Raw genomic sequence first — 22,934 nt, 5'->3', positions numbered from 1 at the left:
GAAGAGACAATGGCTTGTGCGACTGGGGAAAGGGCCCCTGCCTTCACATCCGAGGAGTTGGAGAAACTTGTGGATGGGGTCCTCCCCCAGTACACGCTACTCTACGGTCCTCCAGACAAACAGGTAAATACACTGGGAGAATGCTCTATGGGCTATGCCTGTGTGGAGTGGGGTGGATGAAAGATGGGGGGATGGGAGATTGAGGCGTGCATGAAACGACGGTGAGTGCATGTGCATCATGGCAAGGGTAGGGATGGGGGCCAATGACTGTGACGGTGTATTTGGTAATAACTTTTCTTTTCCCCCTGTACAATTCCTGTAGGTCAGCGCCCACCAGACAAAAGATATTTGGCGTGCCATCGCCAAGGACGTCCGGATCCTGGGGGTCTACCACAGACGGAGCACCCACTGACGGAAAAGATGGGAGCAAGAAGAAGGCGGAGGCCCAGCTGGGGATGGCCTCCCAACGTGGGAGGGGTGCCTGTCGCACCATGACCCCCCTGATGATCAGGATCCTGGCGGTGGCGTATCCTGAGTTGGATGGGCGCTTGAGGGCATCACAGCAGCCACAAGGCGGTGAGTACACTCTCATTCTGCTGATTTTGCGCACAGTGGAGGTGTCTGGGTGGGGGAGGTGGGCTGTGGGTTTCCCTAGGCCAGGGTGAGTTTAGGAGGCAAGGTCCCCTTGTTCTGGCAGAGCCTGTGGTACCCCACCCCACCTGTGTACAGTGCCAAGTACGCCTAGTCAGGCACCTGTGTCATCTATGTGCGCAGATGTCATCCATAGCCTTGTACGCCATGTCCCAGGGATTAAACAGTGGAGGCCAAGTGCGCGACGTAGTGCAGGGGGCTTCTGTGTCTGTCGTGTCCGCCAACGGTAGCTGTAATGCATGCACTCAACATGTCTTTCTTCTGTCGTCCCCCCTTCTTGTGGTCTCCCTGTTCTTGTGTGCATTAGCATCATCAGACGGAGGAGCAGTGGCAACGGAGCAGGAGGGAGCTGCATCCCACATTGCCCTGGAGGGCGAGGCAATGGACTCGGAGTTCACCAGTGGGACAGAGGGCGAGGGGAGCTCCACGGCGGGGACAGGAGCTGACACCAGTGACACGGACTCGTCCTCTGATGGGAGCTCCCTTCTGGTGGCTGCAACATCTGTGCCCCCCACATCTACAGGTAAAGCTGCCACCCCCCCTACCAGCACCGCCCTCCCAGCAGCCCCTCAGCCTTTGCCCCGTGCCCGCTCACCCAGGAGGGTGGGCATCACCTTCGCCCCAGGCACCTCAGGCCCTGCCCCAGTCACCCCTGCTGCCCTCAGTGAGGAGGCCATTGACCTCCTCAGGTCCCTCACTTTTGGGCAGTCTACCATTTTGAATGCCATCCAGAGTGTAGAAAGGCAGTTGCAAAAAACAAATGCATTCCTGGAGGGCATTCATTCTGGTCAGGCAGCCCTTCAGCGAGCTTTTCAGACTCTGGCCACAGCACTGATGGCAGCCATTGTCCCTGTCTTTAGCCTCCCCCCTCCAACTTCCTCCACCCAGACCCAATTGCCTGTACCTCAGCCTATCCCAAGCACACCTTCAGACCAGCATAAACACACGTCAACACACAAAGGAAGCTCAGTCAAACATAAGCACCACACATCCCACAGGCACTCACGCAAGCATCACACACATGCAGACACACCAACATCCACTGCCCCTACTGTGTCCCCCTCCTCCTCGTCTCCCTCCTCCTTCCCAGTCTCGTCTCCGCTCACACCTGCATGCACTACATCTACAGCCACTACTGCCATCACCAGCACACACACCACCACACCCCAATCACGTGCAGTCACCACCCCCACTGCCATTCACACGTCCCGTGTCCTGTCCCAGTGTGTCTGTGACGCCACCTCCCAAGATACACAAATGCAGGCACACCCCACAGCCATCCACCTCACGACAGCCTCCAGCGCATGCACGTGCACCCAAAGTCACCAAACGAACACCTCCTACAACCACAACCTCTTCCTCCACTCCCAAACCCCCTCCAGCTACCCGTCCCAGTGTTTCCAAAATGCTTTTCCTGTCCAATCTTGACCTCTTTCCCACACCTCCCCCACCCCGTACGTCTCCTAGGGCCCAACTCTCCAGGTCCCAACCTAGCACCTCAGCCACAACAACTCCGGGACCAGTGGTGCCTGTAGTCATCGGAATCTGGAGTGCACCGTCCACCAGGGCAGCCAGTGTGGCACGGAGCCACAGCACGGACAGTCCCCCACCTGTCAAGCATCAAAAGATGGACAGTGCCCGGCGGGAGAGGGGGAAAACTCCAGCCACCAAAGCCGCTCCCAGGGGTACAGGTGGAAGTGTGGAGTCAGCTGCAACACCTTCCAAGGTAGGGAAGGGGCACAAGAAAGTCAGCAGGTCTGGGAAGAGCAGCACGGCGGAGAAGACCGCCATCATCCCCACTGCCATCATCCCCGCTGCCCAGGAGGCCACCACCAGCACCTGCCCTGCTGCCCAAGAGGCCACCGCCAGCACCTGCCCTGCTGCCCAAGAGGCCACCGCCAGCACCTGTCCTGCTGCCCAAGAGGACCACCGCCAGCACCAGCCCCGCTGGGCCAGAGAGTACCGCCAGCACCAGCCCCGCTGGGCCAGAGAGGACCGCCAGCTGGGCCAGACAGGACTACCAGCACCAGCCCCGCTGGGCCAGACAGGACCACCAGCACCAGCCCCACTGGGCCAGAGAGGACCGCCAGCACCAGCCACGCTGGGCCAGACAGGACTGCCAGCACCAGCCCCGCTGGGCCATGAAGGACCGCCAGCAGCTGAGTCACTGCAAAGGACATCGCCGCCACAAGCACCACTGAACAGAGCACCGCCGCCACAAGCACCGCTGAACAGGGCACCGCCGCCACAAGCACAGCTGAACAGGACACAGCCACCACAAGCACCGCTGAACAGGACCCCGCCGCCACAAGCACCGCTGAACAGGCCACCGCCGCCACATGCACTGCTGGCCCATGAGCGCCAAGGACACTGACGCTACTGAGTCCGTCACGAGCAGGATGAGGCACTCTGGGCACCAGGCCCCCTCCAGAACCAGTGGAGGGATACATCCACTACCTCAGCCCTTGGCAGGATGAAGCACTCTGGGCATCAGGCCCCCTCCAGAACCAGTGAAGAGATACATCCACTACCTCAGTCCTTGGCGGGATGAAGCACTCTGGGCACCATGCCCCCTCCAGAACCAGTGGAGAGATCCATCCACTACCTCAGTCCTTGGCAGGATGAAGCACTATGGGCACCAAGCCCCCTCCAGTACCAGTGGAGAAATACATCCACTACCTCAGTCCTTGGCAGGATGAAGCACTCTGGGAACCATATCCCCTCCAGAAACAGTGGAGAGATACATCCACTACCTCAGTCCTTGACAGGATGAAGCACTCTGGGCATCATACCCCCTTCAGAACCAGTGGAGAGATACATCCACTACCTCAGTCCTTGGCAGGATGAAGCACTCTGGGGACCAGGCCCCCTCCAGAACCAGTGGAGACTGTCATCCACTTGTGAGACTGTGGCTTTGCACTCCCCAGGACTGAACAGTGGGCAAACCACCCACTGTAGAGACTTGAGATACTGTGGCTTTACACACGCCAGGATTGAACAGTGGGCAAACCACCCACTGTAGAGACTTGTGGGACTGTGGCTTTGCACTCCCCAGGATTGAACAGTGGGCAAACCACCCACTGTAGAGACTTGAGAGACTGTGGCTTTGCACTCCCCAGGATTGCACAGTGGGCATGTGGCCCCCTCATGGATTTGGCGCCGTGCACTCAACCGTCTGAGGTGCCCCCCCTTTCCCTCCCCCTGATTTGCCTGTTTTATTGCTATCTGATGCCCCTTCTGTGTTCTCTCCGTCATGGTCGGGGATCTTGTGTGGGCCTCGCCCATACCTTGTGGGCCCAGTGTTCCACAGACTTCAATGGAGCACTACCTGGACTACTATTCTTGGTGTATATTTTGTTTATAGTGTATAAATATTTTTGCGTACTGGATTTTAATATATTACAATGGTTACACTAATTTTCTTTTGTCTTTGCATTCTTCCGGGGGGTTAGGGGGTGTAACTATAATTTATCATGATGTATTAGTGTGTGTGTTGTGGTGGGTGAGGGTGAGGGTGGGGGTGTTGCGTGTTGCGTGTGTGTGTCCCTGTTTTTTCCCTCACCCCTCCCATGAGTCGTAGGTGCAGTACTCACCGTGGTCTTAGCCGCGGGCGTTCGTGCTCCTGGTAGAGGAGCAAGAAGATAAGGGCTGGCAAGATCTGCAGCTCTGCTTCCATGGCATCCTGATTCCTCGTGGGGTGTGTAGAGGTGAGCGTTTTCCCTTCGAGGTCCTGTTTCCGCAGTGTTTTTGTCCGCAGTGAATCCACCCCGGAAAAGGTGGCGGATTGGTAGGTTGTGATACTGTGAGCGGTACATTGTCCTCCGCCTGTCTGTTGGCGGTGACCGCCAAGCTGTTTGTTTGTACCTCTGTGGCAGCCGGAGAATTAAAGTGGCTGTCTTTGTTGGCCGTTTCCGCCACGGTCGTAATTCCAATTTTTTAACTGCAGGCCTGTTGGCGGTTTACCGCCACTTTAACACCGTCCGCCAGGGTTGTAATGATCACCTAAATCTTTGAATTCTTATTACTAAACTGGTGTAGTTATTGACTGAAGCTTTATAATATTGAATGTTGTTGATGTTGAAGGTCCTCACTCCTCCCATTGTTGACATCCCCTCAAACCTGTGTCGCTTCGATCCATCGTCCTCTAGCGCAGGATCCACTATTCAGTATTGATAATAGCTAGGATTTCGTGGCGCGCTCGTAACCCCTATGGGAAATTTCATTAGGAAAAGTTGTTTTGGGACCCTCCCCCCTTTTTCTAAGCCCCTGCTTGATGAATCACCCCAAAAACTTTCAAGAGAGCAACTGAATTAACTGGTACACTAGTGTTGGAAATTTTGTGACTATTTGTCAAATGGAGCCACAGTTATTAGCAAATCAAAAAATGCTTTGTCTGTGGAAGCTAGGTAAACTAGGTCCTAACCATAACTACCTTCTGAAGACCACTAGTTGCTAATATATATCTATATCTACATAGCTATAGCTATAGCTTTATCTATATCTATTTCTATGTCTATATCTATATGTATATATTCACTGAAAAAGACAAAGGTTCCAGGGGCATTATAGTTAGGTTCTGAATTTACACGCACAAAACCATAGAATTTCAGCAGTTATAGTTAGACTTATTTCAAGTAACTATGACTCGTGCCCTAAAGTATCTCTAACAGTGCTCTCGCCATGCACAGTTTTCTCATCAATAATTTTATTGAAAATGTTACAGTCGTAATATCAATGATGCCATAGAAGATGTCATAAATTAAGTAATATGTGGGTTAATTAGCTGTGCATGGTGAGGTTGTGAGTTATAGTTACTTTAGGGCGCTGCAGCCAAATCTCCATAGGCATCTAACCATTATGCGGGGATTAGACGTGAACCATACCCTAAATCAGTTATTTGGATTTTGCATCCCCCTAGGGGTAGACTCAAAACCACAGCTCCATCGTTTTTTCTTCCTTTCCTTCAAAAGAAGATAGTTTCAAAGTTAAGATATTGTCTGCATAAGATAGAAGAGAAGGGTAAGAGCAGGACGAAAAAGAAAAAGGCTTAGCACCTCCAAAGAATTCCTCCATTTGAAAATATTTCTCCATCTCTTCAGGAGAAAAGAAAGTTATTCCTAGAATTTGTCCAATGCAATATATGCAGCAAAAAAACTGTCAACAGGTCTGGTGAAGAACTATTCACACAGAGAGTCCTCAAAAAAGTGTTAAAAAAGGAAAGGGGGCAGCGTAGGAATACCCTGACCCCTCCCAGCCCTGCTGCTGGGCCCCCCCTAGAACACCACCAAGACAATAAAGCATTTTTATTAAATGTTTTGCCCTAAAAATCACAGCTGATCAGGGGAATGCACAGCAAAACTTTTTTTTTAAACCAAGGGGCATTTTATACTCTGTTTGCGCCGGAATTGAGTCGTTTTTTTTTACGCAATTCCGACGCAAAACGAACTCCATATTTATACTTTGGCGTTAGACGCGTCTAGCGCCAAAGTCCATGGAGTTAGCGTCATTTTTTTGCGTGGACACCTACTTTGCGTTAATGATATGCAAGGTAGGCGTTCCCGTCTAAAAAACTGACTCCGAGGCATGTGCGGCGTATTTACAATCCCAGGCAAAATTCACGCCCGGGAGTGGGCAGGTCAAAAAAAATGACGTACGGCCGCTTTTGCGCCGTTTTTTAGCGCCTGGACAAGGCAGGCGTTAAGGAACCTGTGGGCTCGGAAGGAGCCCAGAGGGGCCCTCCCATGCCCCCAGGGACACCCCCTGTCACCCTTGCCCACCCCAGGAGTACACCCAAGGCTGGAGGGACCCATCCCAGGCACATTAAGGTAAGTTCCGGTAAGTTTTTATTTTTTATTTTTTTTGTGGCATAGGGGGGCCTGATTTGTGCCCTCCTACATGCCACTATGCTCAATGACCATGCCCAGGGGACAGAAGTCCCCTGGGCATGGCCATTGGGCAAGGGGGCATGACTCCTGTCTTTGCTAAGACCGGAGTCATTTCTAAGGGGGTTGGGAGTCGAAAAAAATGGCGCAAATCGGGTTGAGGCGAAAAATTTGCCTCAGCCTGACTTGCCCCATTTTTTGGCACCCAAGCTCCATATCCCCCTACGCCGGCGCTGCCTGGTGTACGTCGTTTTTTTTCACGCACACCAGGCAGCGCCGGCGGCTAACACCGGCTAATGTCATTGATTAAATACGGCGCCCGCATGGCGCTTCAGAATGGCGTTAGCCGGCGCTAATTTTTTTGACGCAAAACTGCGTTAGCGCAGTTTTGCGTCAAAAAGTATAAATATGGCCCCAAGTGCGGTCTCCTGCGCTTGCTTTTCTTTGCTCCTGATACATTTTCTTTACATTACTAGATGCCAACTGAGCACCAGGCTTGGTCTCACCGGACTCCAATCAAAATGTTCTTTAAATTTCTGACATCATCAGCTCCTTACAATGAAAGGGGGCAAGAAACTGCAACAGTAGGAATACCAAGGGCAATGCAGCAACCTCATAAAAGTGCACAGAGCACAAAGCATCAGTGACATTCATTAAGGCAGGCGGGAAAGATAGTGGCGAGTAAAGTGACCTTCAACAGACATGGTTACAGTTTCAAATTGGAAAGCTGCAGATCTGCCTCAAAGTAAAGGCATCCAGGTTCATGCTGTTCCCACATATGGACATTGACCAGAATGGTGTAAATTTCACAATACAAATTTAATGTTAGTGTCGGACTTTTGTGCCATCTCAGGGAGAACATAAATCTAGAAATGTGTGAACACCCATGACCATGTAGGATTGTCGGAATCCACTTATGTTTTACAGGTAGTTCTTAACCCTTGAAACACTCTCAAATTTACTCCACTCAAAGTAAGATGTAAGTGTGTTTCTGAGATGGGATTCCAGAGGCAACATCCGCAAATGTAATGAGGGCGTTGGTCAAGAACCGGTTTTAACACAGGAAAAAATATTTTCCCCCAGGGAAGGAAAACATAACATGAGTATATTCGAATGAGTGTCCCAGAATTAGAGGGCATAGACATTATCGCCTGTTCTCTTTACATTCATAAACCACACAAAGGATACAACAATGTAACGGATAAAATGACTTTTTTAAAAGAATGGCAGGGGGCTTCCAGGAACACTCATTTATTTAAAATATACGAGAAAGCTTGAACCCCACTTGCTTTGGGTATAACCAGAGGCAGTTTTCACTTTCTTCTGGATCTTTTGCTTATCAAGTAACATTTATCTTAAACTCCCTCACATTGAGGTTGAGGCTACCCTGATGGCATCCATCACTTGTTCAGGATGGGGTCCTCAGAGTTTTGAAGCATGCCACAAAAATGTGGTGGAGGCTTTTCTCGTGTATTGTAAACATTAGAGTTCCTCTAAGGCCCCCGACTTTCTTCTTAAAAACATCAATGAATCCCTTACATTACTACAATCTTTGTGCCGTTATATATGTCAATCAGATTTCTCAAGGTGGAACTTTCTACCTGGTTGATAATCTGCATGCATAAAGTTTACATAGGGACATCCTAAGGATTTTGGGGGCGCTAGGCCAAACGTACTTTGGGGGCCCCTGAACGGAACAGCTTTTTATTATTATTTATTATCCAATGTCAGCTGCTGCATGCACGCTTTGGCAAGGTCACTAACAGTGCACAGACATACTCCTCCAAGTTCTAAATGTGTTTCCATCTAATATTCAGAGATAGTGACCTATGTTTTCAAATTATAACACAGCAGCGGCCCACTAATATTATTGCAAATAATCTACCGTCCCAATTCTGATATGTGAGGTCCTGTTTTGATATAAAAGAACGTTTTTTATGGATGCTGCATGAAACATGAACACAACATTGCTCTGCAATATATCTGTAATAAATCTCACACTTCACCTGCGTTACAAATAAAGTAAAGGAAAATGGTATTGAAAATAATCTGTTTAAGAATTATTTAAGGTCATGAGGGCCAGACTCTCTGCAGAACAGAGCTGACTCTATCTGAGGGGCCCAGAAGGTCTGGGAACCTGGGCCAGAGCCCACTTTGCCCATGCCTTTAAACGTCTCCGATTTTACCATGTGGTTATTCCTGAGAAACTATCGCTAACAAATGTTTTCAAAAGAACATGCAATTCTTTTCGATCGCTTAAAATATAAAATGTATTTCAAACATAGGAGAAGCAAAAAAAATCTTACTTTTCCTTAAGCTTTGTGGTCGGATAATCGTAGATGATGTGAGTTCTCCATTCAATACCACTTTTTACCGATATGTACATAACAAGATGCAATTTATATTATGTAGATGCCTGTACGTCAAAGGAGGGAGTGCCCATTTGCTTGGATAAGTGCTAATATCTTTACTGGTTACTTAAATTTCGATTCTGATATCGGACAGTTTTTGTTACAATATTGTATGCAGACGTATTGTCTGGCCTAGTATTAAAAGTATTGTTACACTGGGTAGAGATGTTTTATTATTAACTCCAATGGGGAAATATTTTTATAAGCGGTATTTAAGACAATATTTACGATATACTAACAAAGACACTTCGGTTCCAAAACATACTACATCAGATCATGACAAATAATGCTCAGCAAAAACAATAGGAACAATAAATGAAGAACAATGAGTATTGGCATGCGTGTTTCAATAATGCTTAATTTGTGCAAATACTCCACTTACTTTTTCAGACAAGTGACGATGATGCTGATGAGAATTATTATCATAAGTACAGTGAGTGCAGCTGCACTTCCAAAAACGAAAATAATGTTGCTAGAATGACTAGAACCTATACAAAAGATAACATAATTAGTTTGTACAAAAAACATTTACATTGTTCACACATATATAAATGTATGACATATTTGTATCAGTACGCCAAAGTATAATACATTACAGATGGTACTGTAATAGCGAATGTGTTTATCAAGACTAAGGAGGATATGGTATATTTATTGGTTAAATTGTGTAATTGAACTAATAAGACAAATCAGCGCGCATCTGCTGAAAAGGGTGGACTCATTTTGGGATCCTATCAGGGTCAGATCGGCTTTCATTTCACCAGGCATTTCCCCGTGGACTGCAGCCCCCATGGAGGCCCGTTTCAAGGGAATTGTTTCCTCTGTCGCTTGCAGCAGGCACAGGGAGGCTTAAAAGATAGAGAGAAATGGAGGACGAGGGGAGGAAGGTAGAGCGAAAGCAATCAGAGGGGAAGAAGAGGGAGAAGAGAGGGAGGATGGATGGCAAAAGAGAAATTGCACGAAGAGACAAAAGGAGCTAGGTTCGTTTGAGCTTTTTTCCAGGGTTGGTTTTAGTTCCCCAGTCAGGCCCCGACTACCATAGGTCACGTTTCATGACCGTAGATGGTGCACCAGAAGCGCCTACCTTGTTTGTTCCCAGTGCAGCCAATGCCTGAGGATGAGGTCTCTGCAGACAATGTGTAGTTGATACATTCTTTAATTTTGGATCAAACACACTGGTGCCTACGGACGTGTTGTAAACCTTCCCTGCATCAAGGTACCACAGAATATGAGAGCGGGTCCCGGGATGGCTACTGGTTTGGCCCGTAGGAACAGGTCACCATTGGCGCAGCAAGGATACAACGGGCCTACTGCAAGAAGGGGAATGGACGTCTGACTGCTGTTTGTGTAATAATTAGGGCTCATGAACCAAGCCCCCAGTGCCACTGCACCTGCTGCATTATTGAGAGCTACTCCCTTGCAAGTCACAAGAAATAAAAGAGAAACAAAACTACGGTAGCAGCATTTTCCACCCAAAGAGTCGCCCTAATCAGTACATTACTAACAGTAAATAGAAGCTTTCTGGAAACGTGCATGAAAAATGATACGGAGCATTTGGGGTGCATATTGTATTTCAACAGAGAGCACTGGCACACCTGATTTCAGTAAACACATTTTTGTTGCACATCAGTAAGTAATGAGCCAAACACCACAGCATGGGAATCAGCTGTCAGTAGCGCTGTAGACCATTATGAACGTTCTGCACTATGCTTATACAAACCCCGTTGCATTATCCAATTATTCAGCAGAGGCTGTCTAGGCATAGTGAACTGAGATTGCTGTCTGCTGCTTGTAACAACCCCAATGAAGCTAGAAAAAGGAAAGGGGGTGGCAGTAACCTTCCTTCATAGATCGTGTCCCCAGGGAGTTGCTTTGAGCAGAAATCTTCAGTCAAACCTTGAGATAGAGGGGTTCAACTCCAACTGGCAGTCAGAGCCAAGTCACTCAGATTCAGCTACAACACTGACCACAAGGAAAACATAGCAGGAGAAGACCAAGACAGCATGGTATCATCTTTTCTCCTTTAGCGAAAGTGAAGTCATTCATCTCTAAAAATGATTTCAGAATTGTCTTCTCAGCCCTCATACTATCACAGCTGGATGAGGATATCACCCTGTTCCATGTTCTCCTGAAAGATATGGTACACATCACTTATTGTCTTATGAAAATAAATGATAAACTTCAAGTATATTATCCACACCTTTATGGAACTTGACAAAACAAAATGCATCATCTAGCAGGTTACCAAGAATGGTACTTCTGACTAGCTGTTGGACAAACTAAACATATCTGGTGGACCTTGTCAAACTTGCAGCCAAGGCAAAACCAAATTAAATGCAAGGAAATTATTAAAATAAGTAACCAACCGTTGAGACAGAAAAGTCCCATACACTTACCAAAGATTTAGGTAGCATAAGCACTCCGATGGAAGTATACCTTGCTTTGGTAAAGTAGTGTGAACATGCCTTTTTACCTGTGTCACTGGAGTGGGGACTACCAGTCAACTTGTGCAAAGTTCTGTTGCTATGTGCTTAACTCTCTCTTGGCCAACATGGTGTTAGCATGTGTCGTTGTACAGCCTGCATTTGTGCATGATTATGATGTGATGTATGTGTGACTGTGTGATAGAGTACATGGAGGCCTGTGGATTCGATATTGGAAGGGTCTTGAGGAAGGTATGTGGTGGCTGAGGAGCCATCACGTGCAGATTTGTGGATTGACTGCATTCCTGAGGGCTGGGTAGGACACTGACACACTGGAGGAAGGGAGAACCAAGCTCTCTTGTGCACTTCAAAAGGATTCTTTGATTCTGAAAAGGTCATTGGTCAATGGGGCCTGGGAACATCTCAGGAAGGAGATGGAGCTGAAAAGGAAATGGACAGTTTATCTGTATTATTTATCTATGCCATATTTCAATTTGTGTTTACATATAAGTAATACTTTTTTTAAATAAATACAAGTATTTGGCTGGACGTTCATTTATTGTGGTTCCTTCGCGTGCTTTGAGTTGTGAGTTTGTGTACACCTTGCACCTCTCCCTGCTGAAAGGGTAGTGCTTGTCCGAGTTACTCAGAGCCCAAAGCAGGTTGGGTCTCCTGACATCAGGAGTAAAAGGCCACAACCACTATGGCTGAGCCCAGAAGCTCCTGTTTGCCTCATGGTCCTCTGAAAAGGGTTCAGACACCGGGAAACAAGATTTCTTCATGTATGCACCGAGGACCAACAACATTCCAGTATCCATCACAACTGCCCCAACCTTCCTCAAATTTATGAAAGAGCTGAAGATGTCATGTGTTATAAAAACACTGCACCCAAACACCATAAGAAGCTCTGTTCTTCAGTGCCTAAAGCAGATTTGCCAAACCCATTGTAAGCCAACATGTATGGTATTATTAGCCAATGGGCCTGTACAGCACTCTGTTGCTCTGTGACTTGGTTTGCACTTTACACATATCCACATACATACACAGATGCATTCAAGAAAAGTCAGCTTGTCCTATATCTGTCCTAAAAGCTTTCAACTCCCTGCCATCATTGTAACTGTTGTGGTCTCTGCAGCACCAATGGACTGCTTTATTAAGGTTTAGCATCTTCCTTGCACCACGCAAGGGAGCGCAAGGTTGACACAAAACGTAAGTGAGATTTATCAAGCTCCTCAAGCCCATCTTGCTAGGCCCTGCATGGCTTGATAAATCTGGAGTGACGCCAGGCAGCACAAATCTCTGCCTTACGTTATTGGGCCCCAGGGAGGTGTTCAATGGGTGGACCGTCGGTGTTCCCACACATCCACCCATGGATTTTGGCACATTCCCAGATTTACCATTAGTGGTAGGTCTAGGAATGCGTCAGAGTGCTATGCCTCCCTAAGTGACGCGTAATGAGGAGAATTATCCTTATTTCTCTTCGTCTTTTCCATTGTGGGAAGGCTATGCCCAGACGTGGGTCCCGTGCTTCCAATGCCACTGGATTCAAGCTAGCCTGGCTGATGAGGGGTGAAACCCCGAAACTGGTCCCAGGATGCTTGTTTCCAGTCCAGGGAAGACCTGGCTTAGCAGTTCGGGCTGGACTGTTCCCATGGGGAACAAGGTCAAGACTGATTTGCATATGGCTGGGTCCAAACTGGAATGGCATGGGCAGCAAAAAAACGATGGATTAAACCCAGATCTGTGACTGGGGGTGAATGTTTGACAATGTTCAGCATTCCGTCCATCACTTTTTGTTTTTGCATTTGTCGCTCTAAGTGGGAAGGGTATGCCCAGCCGTGGGTCCCGTGCTTCCCATGCCACTGGATTCAAGCTAGCCTGGCTGATGAGGGGTGAAACCCCGAAACCAGTCCCAGAATGCTTGTTTCCAGTCTAGGGAAGACCTGGCCTAGCAGTTCGGGCTGGACTGTTCCCATGGGGAACAGGGTCAAGACTGATTTGCATATGGCTGGGTCCAAACTGGAATGGCATGGGCAGCAAAAAAATGATGGATTAAACCCAGATCTGTGACTGGGGGTGAATGTTTGACAATGTTCAGCATTCCATCCATCACTTGTTGTTTTTGCATTTGTCGCCCTAAGTGGGAAGGGTATGTCCAGACGTGGGTCCCGTGCTTCCCATGCCACTGGATTCAAGCTAGCCTGGCTGATGAGGGGTGAAACCCCAAAACCGATCCCAGGATGCTTGTTTCCAGTCTAGGGAAGACCTGGCCTAGCAGTTCGGGCTGGACTGTTCCCATGGGGAACAGGGTCAAGACTGATTTGCATATGGCTGGGTCCAAACTGGAATGGCATGGGCAGCAAAAAAACGATGGATTAAACCCAGATCTGTGACTGGGGGTGAATGTTTGACAATGTTCAGCATTCCGTCCATCACTTGTTGTTTTTGCATTTGTCGCCCTAAGTGGGAAGGGTATGCCCAGACGTGGGTCCTGTGCTTCCCATGCCACTGGATTCAAGCTAGCCTGGCTGATGAGGGGTGAAACCCCGAAACCGGTCCCAGGATGCTTGTTTCCAGTCCAGGGAAGACCTGGCCTAGCAGTTCGGGCTGGACTGTTCCCATGGAGAACAGGGTCAAGACTGATTTGCATATGGCTGGGTCCAAACTGGAATGGCATGGGCAGCAAAAAAACAATGGATTAAACCCAGATCTGTGACTGGGGGTGAATGTTTGACAATGTTCAGCATTCCGTCCATCACTTGTTGTTTTTGCATTTGTCGCCCTAAGTGGGAAGGCTATGCCCAGACGTGGGTCCCGTGCTTCCAATGCCACTGGATTCAAGCTAGCCTGGCTGATGAGGGGTGAAACCCCGAAACCGGTCCCAGGATGCTTGTTTCCAGTCCAGGGAAGACCTGGCCTAGCAGTTCGGGCTGGACTGTTCCCATGGGGAACAGGGTCAAGACTGATTTGCATATGGCTGGGTCCAAACTGGAATGGCATGGGCAGCAAAAAAACGATGGATTAAACCCAGATCTGTGACTGGGGGTGAATGTTTGACAATGTTCAGCATTCCGTCCATCACTGGTTGTTTTTGCATTTGTCGCCCCAAGTGGGAAGGGTATGCCCAGACGTGGGTCCCGTGCTTCCCATGCCACTGGATTCAAGCTAGCCTGGCTGATGAGGGGTGAAACCCCGAAACCGGTCCCAGGATGCTTGTTTCCAGTCCAGGGAAGACCTGGCCTAGCAGTTCGGGCTGAACTGTTCCCATGGGGAACAGGGTCAAGACTGATTTGCATATGGCTGGGTCCAAACTGGAATGGCATGGGCAGCAAAAAAACGATGGATTAAACCCAGATCTGTGACTGGGGCTGAATGTTTGACAATGTTCAGCATTCCGTCCATCACTTGTTGTTTTTGCATTTGTCGCCCTAAGTGGGAAGGGTATGCCCAGCCGTGGGTCCCGTGCTTCCCATGCCACTGGATTCATGCTAGCCTGGCTGATGAGGGGTGAAACCCCGAAACCAGTCCCAGGATGCTTGTTTCCAGTCCAGGGAAGACCTGGCCTAGCAGTTCGGGCTGGACTGTTCCCATGGGGAACAGAGTCAAGACTGATTTGCATATGGCTGGGTCCAAACTGGAATGGCATGGGCAGCAAAAAAACGATGGATTAAACCCAGATCTGTGACTGGGGCTGAATGTTTGACAATGTTCAGCATTCCGTCCATCACTTGTTGTTTTTGCATTTGTCGCCCTAAGTGGGAAGGGTATGCCCAGCCGTGGGTCCCGTGCATCCCATGCCACTGGATTCAAGCTAGCCTGGCTGATGAGGGGTGAAACCCCGAAACCAGTCCCAGGATGCTTGTTTCCAGTCCAGGGAAGACCTGGCCTAGCAGTTCGGGCTGGACTGTTCCCATGGGGAACAGGGTCAAGACTGATTTGCATATGGCTGGGTCCAAACTGGAATGGCATGGGCAGCAAAAAAACGATGGATTAAACCCAGATCTGTGACTGGGGGTGAATGTTTGACAATGTTCAGCATTCCGTCCTTCACTTGTTGTTTTTGCATTTGTCGCCCTAAGTGGGAAGGGTATGCCCAGACGTGGGTCCCGTGCTTCCCATGCCACTGGATTCAAGCTAGCCTGGCTGATGAGGGGTGAAACCCCGAAACCAGTCCCAGGATGCTTGTTTCCAGTCCAGGGAAGACCTGGCCTAGCAGTTCGGGCTGGACTGTTCCCATGGGGAACAGGGTCAAGACTGATTTGCATATGGCTGGGTCCAAACTGGAATGGCATGGGCAGCAAAAAAACGATGGATTAAACCCAGATCTGTGACTGGGGGTGAATGTTTGACAATGTTCAGCATTCCGTCCATCACTTGTTGTTTTTGCATTTGTCGCCCTAAGTGGGAAGGGTATGCCCAGACGTGGGTCCTGTGCTTCCCATGCCACTGGATTCAAGCTAGCCTGGCTGATGAGGGGTGAAACCCCGAAACCGGTCCCAGGATGCTTGTTTCCAGTCCAGGGAAGACCTGGCCTAGCAGTTCGGGCTGGACTGTTCCCATGGAGAACAGGGTCAAGACTGATTTGCATATGGCTGGGTCCAAACTGGAATGGCATGGGCAGCAAAAAAACAATGGATTAAACCCAGATCTGTGACTGGGGGTGAATGTTTGACAATGTTCAGCATTCCGTCCATCACTTGTTGTTTTTGCATTTGTCGCCCTAAGTGGGAAGGCTATGCCCAGACGTGGGTCCCGTGCTTCCAATGCCACTGGATTCAAGCTAGCCTGGCTGATGAGGGGTGAAACCCCGAAACCGGTCCCAGGATGCTTGTTTCCAGTCCAGGGAAGACCTGGCCTAGCAGTTCGGGCTGGACTGTTCCCATGGGGAACAGGGTCAAGACTGATTTGCATATGGCTGGGTCCAAACTGGAATGGCATGGGCAGCAAAAAAACGATGGATTAAACCCAGATCTGTGACTGGGGGTGAATGTTTGACAATGTTCAGCATTCCGTCCATCACTGGTTGTTTTTGCATTTGTCGCCCCAAGTGGGAAGGGTATGCCCAGACGTGGGTCCCGTGCTTCCCATGCCACTGGATTCAAGCTAGCCTGGCTGATGAGGGGTGAAACCCCGAAACCGGTCCCAGGATGCTTGTTTCCAGTCCAGGGAAGACCTGGCCTAGCAGTTCGGGCTGAACTGTTCCCATGGGGAACAGGGTCAAGACTGATTTGCATATGGCTGGGTCCAAACTGGAATGGCATGGGCAGCAAAAAAACGATGGATTAAACCCAGATCTGTGACTGGGGCTGAATGTTTGACAATGTTCAGCATTCCGTCCATCACTTGTTGTTTTTGCATTTGTCGCCCTAAGTGGGAAGGGTATGCCCAGCCGTGGGTCCCGTGCTTCCCATGCCACTGGATTCATGCTAGCCTGGCTGATGAGGGGTGAAACCCCGAAACCAGTCCCAGGATGCTTGTTTCCAGTCCAGGGAAGACCTGGCCTAGCAGTTCGGGCTGGACTGTTCCCATGGGGAACAGAGTCAAGACTGATTTGCATATGGCTGGGTCCAAACTGGAATGGCATGGGCAGCAAAAAAACGATGGATTAAACCCAGATCTGTGACTGGGGCTGAATGTTTGACAATGTTCAGCATTCCGTCCATCACTTGTTGTTTTTGCATTTGTCGCCCTAAGTGGGAAGGGTATGCCCAGCCGTGGGTCCCGTGCATCCCATGCCACTGGATTCAAGCTAGCCTGGCTGATGAGGGGTGAAACCCCGAAACCAGTCCCAGGATGCTTGTTTCCAGTCCAGGGAAGACCTGGCCTAGCAGTTCGGGCTGGACTGTTCCCATGGGGAACAGGGTCAAGACTGATTTGCATATGGCTGGGTCCAAACTGGAATGGCATGGGCAGCAAAAAAACGATGGATTAAACCCAGATCTGTGACTGGGGGTGAATGTTTGACAATGTTCAGCATTCCGTCCTTCACTTGTTGTTTTTGCATTTGTCGCCCTAAGTGGGAAGGGTATGCCCAGACGTGGGTCCCGTGCTTCCCATGCCACTGGATTCAAGCTAGCCTGGCTGATGAGGGGTGAAACCCCGAAACCAGTCCCAGGATGCTTGTTTCCAGTCCAGGGAAGACCTGGCCTAGCAGTTCGGGCTGGACTGTTCCCATGGGGAACAGGGTCAAGACTGATTTGCATATGGCTGGGTCCAAACTGGAATGGCATGGGCAGCAAAAAAACGATGGATTAAACCCAGATCTGTGACTGGGGGTGAATGTTTGACAATGTTCAGCATTCCGTCCATCACTTGTTGTTTTTGCATTTGTCGCCCTAAGTGGGAAGGGTATGCCCAGACGTGGGTCCTGTGCTTCCCATGCCACTGGATTCAAGCCAGCCTGGCTGATGAGGGGTGAAACCCCGAAACCGGTCCCAGGATGCTTGTTTCCAGTCCAGGGAAGACCTGGCCTAGCAGTTCGGGCTGGACTGTTCCCATGGAGAACAGGGTCAAGACTGATTTGCATATGGCTGGGTCCAAACTGGAATGGCATGGGCAGCAAAAAAACAATGGATTAAACCCAGATCTGTGACTGGGGGTGAATGTTTGACAATGTTCAGCATTCCGTCCATCACTTGTTGTTTTTGCATTTGTCGCCCTAAGTGGGAAGGGTATGCCCAGACGTGGGTCCCGTGCTTCCCATGCCACTGGATTCAAGCTACCCTGGCTGATGAGGGGTGAAACCCCGAAACCGGTCCCAGGATGCTTGTTTCCAGTCCAGGGAAGACCTGGCCTAGCAGTTCGGGCTGGACTGTTCCCATGGGGAACAGGGTCAAGACTGATTTGCATATGGCTGGGTCCAAACTGGAATGGCATGGGCAGCAAAAAAACGATGGATTAAACCCAGATCTGTGACTAGGGGTGATAGTTTGACAATGTTCAGCATTCCGTCCATCACTTGTTGTTTTATGCTTGTGATGCATTCTGTGCACACCTCCATTGTTCTTTGCTCTGCTCAGCCAGTGTGTGTGATGTCATGGAAGGTTGCTGAGTGACTGGAGGAGTGTGTCAGTTAGAGAGAGGGGGCTGAGTGTAAAGGATGCTGCCCCTGGTGGGGTTCCCTTACTAAGTAACTTGTAACTTATACTGTAACCTCTTAAATAAATGTACAACCTCTTTCCAATGGGAACTGGCTACCTGACTCCTACTTACTAAGGAAAGATCCTTGAATTCAACAACTGGAAGATTTTGTCATCTCTGAGTCTGGCAAACACACCCAAATATGCTTATTTTACGAGTATAACAAAACCTTTTCAACTGAAGAATGTTTGTTATGAACACCCACAACTTTACACATTTGTTGGTATTCACAAACCAAAGACCAATTCACATCCAGCCTTTAAAAAAATCAAAGATTTACTCCTGTCAGAAGCAAAAGTAAATCCATTTACAGGTTGAGAGGGTATGGAAACACCCTCCAAAATTGGTGTCATCTTGGAAAAGAAAGGAAGGAAGATAGTAAAAGCTTATGAAGTGCGTGAATGCCGATCGTCGTCTTGGCTATCGGGTCCTCAGAAGAAGCCATAAAGTATATTCTTATTTGGTGAGGGATGAAAAAAACAGGTTTTTAGCATTTTCCTGAATAGTGTCACATTAGATTGAGATCATAAATGGAAAGGCATAGAGGCCCGTATTTATACTCCGTTTGCGCCGAATTTGCGTCGTTTTTTTCGACGCAAATTCGGCGCAAAACGAATGCCATATTTATACTTTGGCGTTAGACGCGTCTAGCGCCAAAGTATGGGCAAATAGCGTAATTTTTTTGCGTGAACGCCTTCCTTGCGTTAATGAGATGCAAGGAAGGCGTTCCCGTCTAAAAAAATGACGGCGACGCAAATGCGTCGTATTTATACTCCCGGGCAAAAATCACGCCCGGGAGGTGGCGGGTCAAAAAACCACGCATTTGCGCCACTATTTAACGCCTGGGTCAGGGTAGGCGTTAAGGGGCCTGTGGGCTCAAAATGAGCCCACAGGTGCCCTCCCCTGCCCCCAGGGACCCCCCCTGCCACCCCTGCCCACCCCAGGAGGACACCCAAGGATGGAGGGACCCACCCCAGGGACATTCAGGTAAGTTCAGGTAAGTATAATTTTTTATTTTTAAAGAAAAAAAAATGGGTGGCATAGGGGGGCCTTATTTGTGCCCCCCTACATGCCACTATGCCCAATGACCATGCCCAGGGGGCACAAGTCCCCTGGGCATGGCCATTGGGCAAGGGGGCATGACTCCTGTCTTTACTAAGACAGGAGTCATGAAATGGCGTCTGGGCGTCGTAAAAAAATGGCGCAAATCGGGTTGAGGCGATTCTTTTGCCTCAACCTGACTTGCCCCATTTTAAGACGCCCTAACGTCATTTTTTCCCAACGCCGGCGCTGCCTGGTCTACGTGGTTTTTTTCCACGCACACCAGGCAGCGCCGGTCTGCTTGCGCCGGCTAACGCCATTCCATAAATACGGCGCCCGCATGGCGCTTCAGAATGGCGTTAGACGGCGCTAAATTTTTTGACGCTAAACTGCGTTAGCGCAGTTTAGCGTCAAAAAGTATAAATATGGGCCAGAATTCCATAGTTTGCAGGCAGAGTAGGAAAAGCTCTGACCTCCTGATCTTGCTTTATTCATTCTCGGGATAATCACCAGCTTGGCTGAGTGGGACCAAAGATCATGGCTGGGCACATGACAGAAATTGTTTTTTGAACGTATTGAGGGCCGATCTTGTGAAACGTCTTATGAACCAAGCAGAGGGCCTTAAATTTGATCCTCTTGCAAACAGACAACCAGTGAAGGCCAAAAATGTTTGAGAGACAGGGCTATATTTTGGAATGTTCAAAAGCAGCCATGCTGCTGTATTTTGCAGGAACTGATGTTTATGCACCAGATGCTTCTGTAAGCTTGTGCACAAAGCATAACAATATCAGCTCTGGACATGACAAGGGCCACAATTACCATTTTCTGCAGATCTAGGGGAATGTAGGGAAAAACCTTTTTAGAGCATTGGGCAGATAGAAACAGGAAGATGTGACATGATTAATTTGATCATAGAAGCACAGTTTTCTCTCAAACAACACCCCTAAGTTCTTAGCTTTCTGTACAAGGGGAAGGAAGTGGGCAAAGATTGAAAGGCTGAGTTCCAAAAGGTGGTTTTTTTTCCAAAAAGGAGCACCTCTGTCTTTTTGGAGTTCAGTTCCAGACAATGTGCACCAAGCAGTTGTTAAATTTGTTGGTCACCTCATCGACACTGGATGACACTGATTGTGCTACTTGAGTGTCATTGGCGTAGAAGACAACAGAGAAGCCATCTGATCAAATATGTTTCACAAAAGGGGTGACACAGATGTTATAAAATGTAGGGCTGAAAGAAGAGCCCTGAGGCACCCCATGCACGAGATAAAAAGGTGCTGAAACAAAACCTCAAAAAAGCAACCAGTTGTTCTGCCAGATAGAAAGGAACTGAGGATGGCAAGAGCTGTGCATCGAATGCCGATTCTCTCAAGCTAGTTAATGAGCAAGGGATGGGTATTCAGGAATATACTTGGACAACCTGCGACTGATACAGGTTTTCCAGGTTTTCTAGTGCACTTCTAGCAAGCTTTGTGAATTGAGGGGCATATTTATACTCCGTTTGCCCCGAATGTGCGTGTTTTTTTATGACGCAAATTCGGCGCAAAACTAACGCCATATTTATACTTTGGCGTTAGACGCGTCTAGCGCCAAAGTATGGGCAAATAGCGTCATTTTTTTGCGTGAACGCCTTCCTTGCGTTAATGAGATGCAAGGAAGGCGTTCCCGTCTAAAAAAATGACGGCGACGCAAATGCGTCGTATTTATACTCCCGGGCAAAAATCACGCCCGGGAGTGGTCGGGTCAAAAAACCCCGCATTTGCGCCACTTTTTAACGCCTGGGTCAGGGTAGGCGTTAAGGGGCCTGCGGGCTCAAAATGCGCCCACAGGTGCCCTCCCCTGCCCCCAGGGACCCCCCCCCCTGCCACCCTTGCCCACCCCAGGAGGACACCCAAGGATGGAGGGACCCATCCCAGGGACATTCAGGTAAGTTCAGGTAAGTATAATTTTTTTTTTGTTCTTTTTTTTTTGGGTGGCATAGGGGGGCCTTATTTGTGCCCCCCTACATGCCACTATGCCCAATGACCATGCCCAGGGGACATAAGTCCCCTGGGCATGGCCATTGGGCAAGGGGGCATGACTCCTGTCTTTACTAAGACAGGAGTCATGTAAATGGCGTCTGGGCGTCGTTAAAAATGGCGCAAATCGGGTGGAGGCGATTTTTTGCGTCAACCTGACTTGCACCATTTTTAAGACGCCCTAGCGCCACTTTTCCCAACGCCGGCGCTGCCTGGTGTACGTGGTTTTTTTCCACGCACACCAGGCAGCGCCGGTCTGCTTGCGCCGGCTAACACCATTCAATAAATACGGCGCCCGCATGGCGCTTCAGAATGACGTTAGCCGGCGCACAATTTTTGGACGCTAAACTGCGTTAGCGCAGTTTAGCGTCAAAAAGTATAAATACGGGCCTAAAAGTCCAAGGTCATATCTCCGTGGGGGGTGATTTATGACTGATCATAAGAATCTGGTTTACTATGTTTGATATAGCTGTGTTGTGTAGGACTATATTTGTGCCTGTATGTTTGTTGTTTGTGTTTTTCAGCTTCTGTATGTTGATTAGTAGACTTGGGCATTTGGATCTTACTGGACTGGCCAGGCATTACTGTTAGAGAGCAAACATTATAATAAAATATGAATAAACAAATCGTATAAATGCTGTGAACTAAAAGGCCCTAATTGGAAAACGTGTGCTAGAAATGTAAAACATGTATTTTTGAAATGTTGTTGACATGGTGTCCACCAACTCGAGTTCTATGTGAAATAATAAATAACGCTGAAAACATATTTTGACGAATCTTAACTATTTGTACTGACAAAGGACAATTAATATTGATGAAGAAAAATGATTTGAAATATTATTGATTAATTAAATATAGTACTAAGTATGTTTTAAAATGTATGATATTAAGAGTCATGAAATACTAATTATAAGACTCATATGGTTTAATTATTGAAATTATTGTATTCTTCATGTATTAGCATTTGTCAAAAGGCTTAACTTTAGGTATTTTTCCACAGTACAGTGCTGAGATGTTATGCTCACTTCAGTGAAATTCTTTTAAAAACTTTGGCCCGTATTTATACTTTTTGACGCTAAACTGCGCTAACGCAGTTTAGCGTCAAAAAGTTTTGCGCCGGCTAACACCATTCTGAAGCGCCATGCGGGCGCCGTATTTATTGAATGGCGTTAGCCGGCGCAAGCAGACCGACGCTGCCTGGTGTGCGTGGAAAAAAACCACGTACACCAGGCAGCACCGGCGTTGGGAAAAATGGCGCTAGGGCGTCTTAAAAATGGTGCAAGTCAGGTTGACGCAAAAAATCGCCTCCACCCGATTTGCGCCATTTTTAACGACGCCCAGACGCCATTTACATGACTCCTGTCTTAGTAAAGA

General features: G+C 48.5%; 1 protein-coding gene across 2 annotated transcripts in view; it reads right to left on the bottom strand.

Annotated features, from left to right (window-relative positions):
• Positions 1-22,934, bottom strand: part of CD226 (CD226 molecule) — a 313,744-nt gene that overhangs the window by 129,808 nt on the left and 161,002 nt on the right. For both annotated transcript variants that reach the window (XM_069219898.1, XM_069219899.1), the window contains exon 4: positions 9,327-9,432. In XM_069219898.1, the coding sequence (XP_069075999.1) occupies positions 9,327-9,432 (106 nt within the window). The remainder of the gene's footprint in view (positions 1-9,326; positions 9,433-22,934) is intronic.

Source organism: Pleurodeles waltl, chromosome 2_2, assembly GCF_031143425.1.
Source record: "Pleurodeles waltl isolate 20211129_DDA chromosome 2_2, aPleWal1.hap1.20221129, whole genome shotgun sequence".
Lineage (NCBI taxonomy): Eukaryota > Metazoa > Chordata > Amphibia > Caudata > Salamandridae > Pleurodeles > Pleurodeles waltl.
This window is presented reverse-complemented; position numbering and strand designations above follow the sequence as displayed.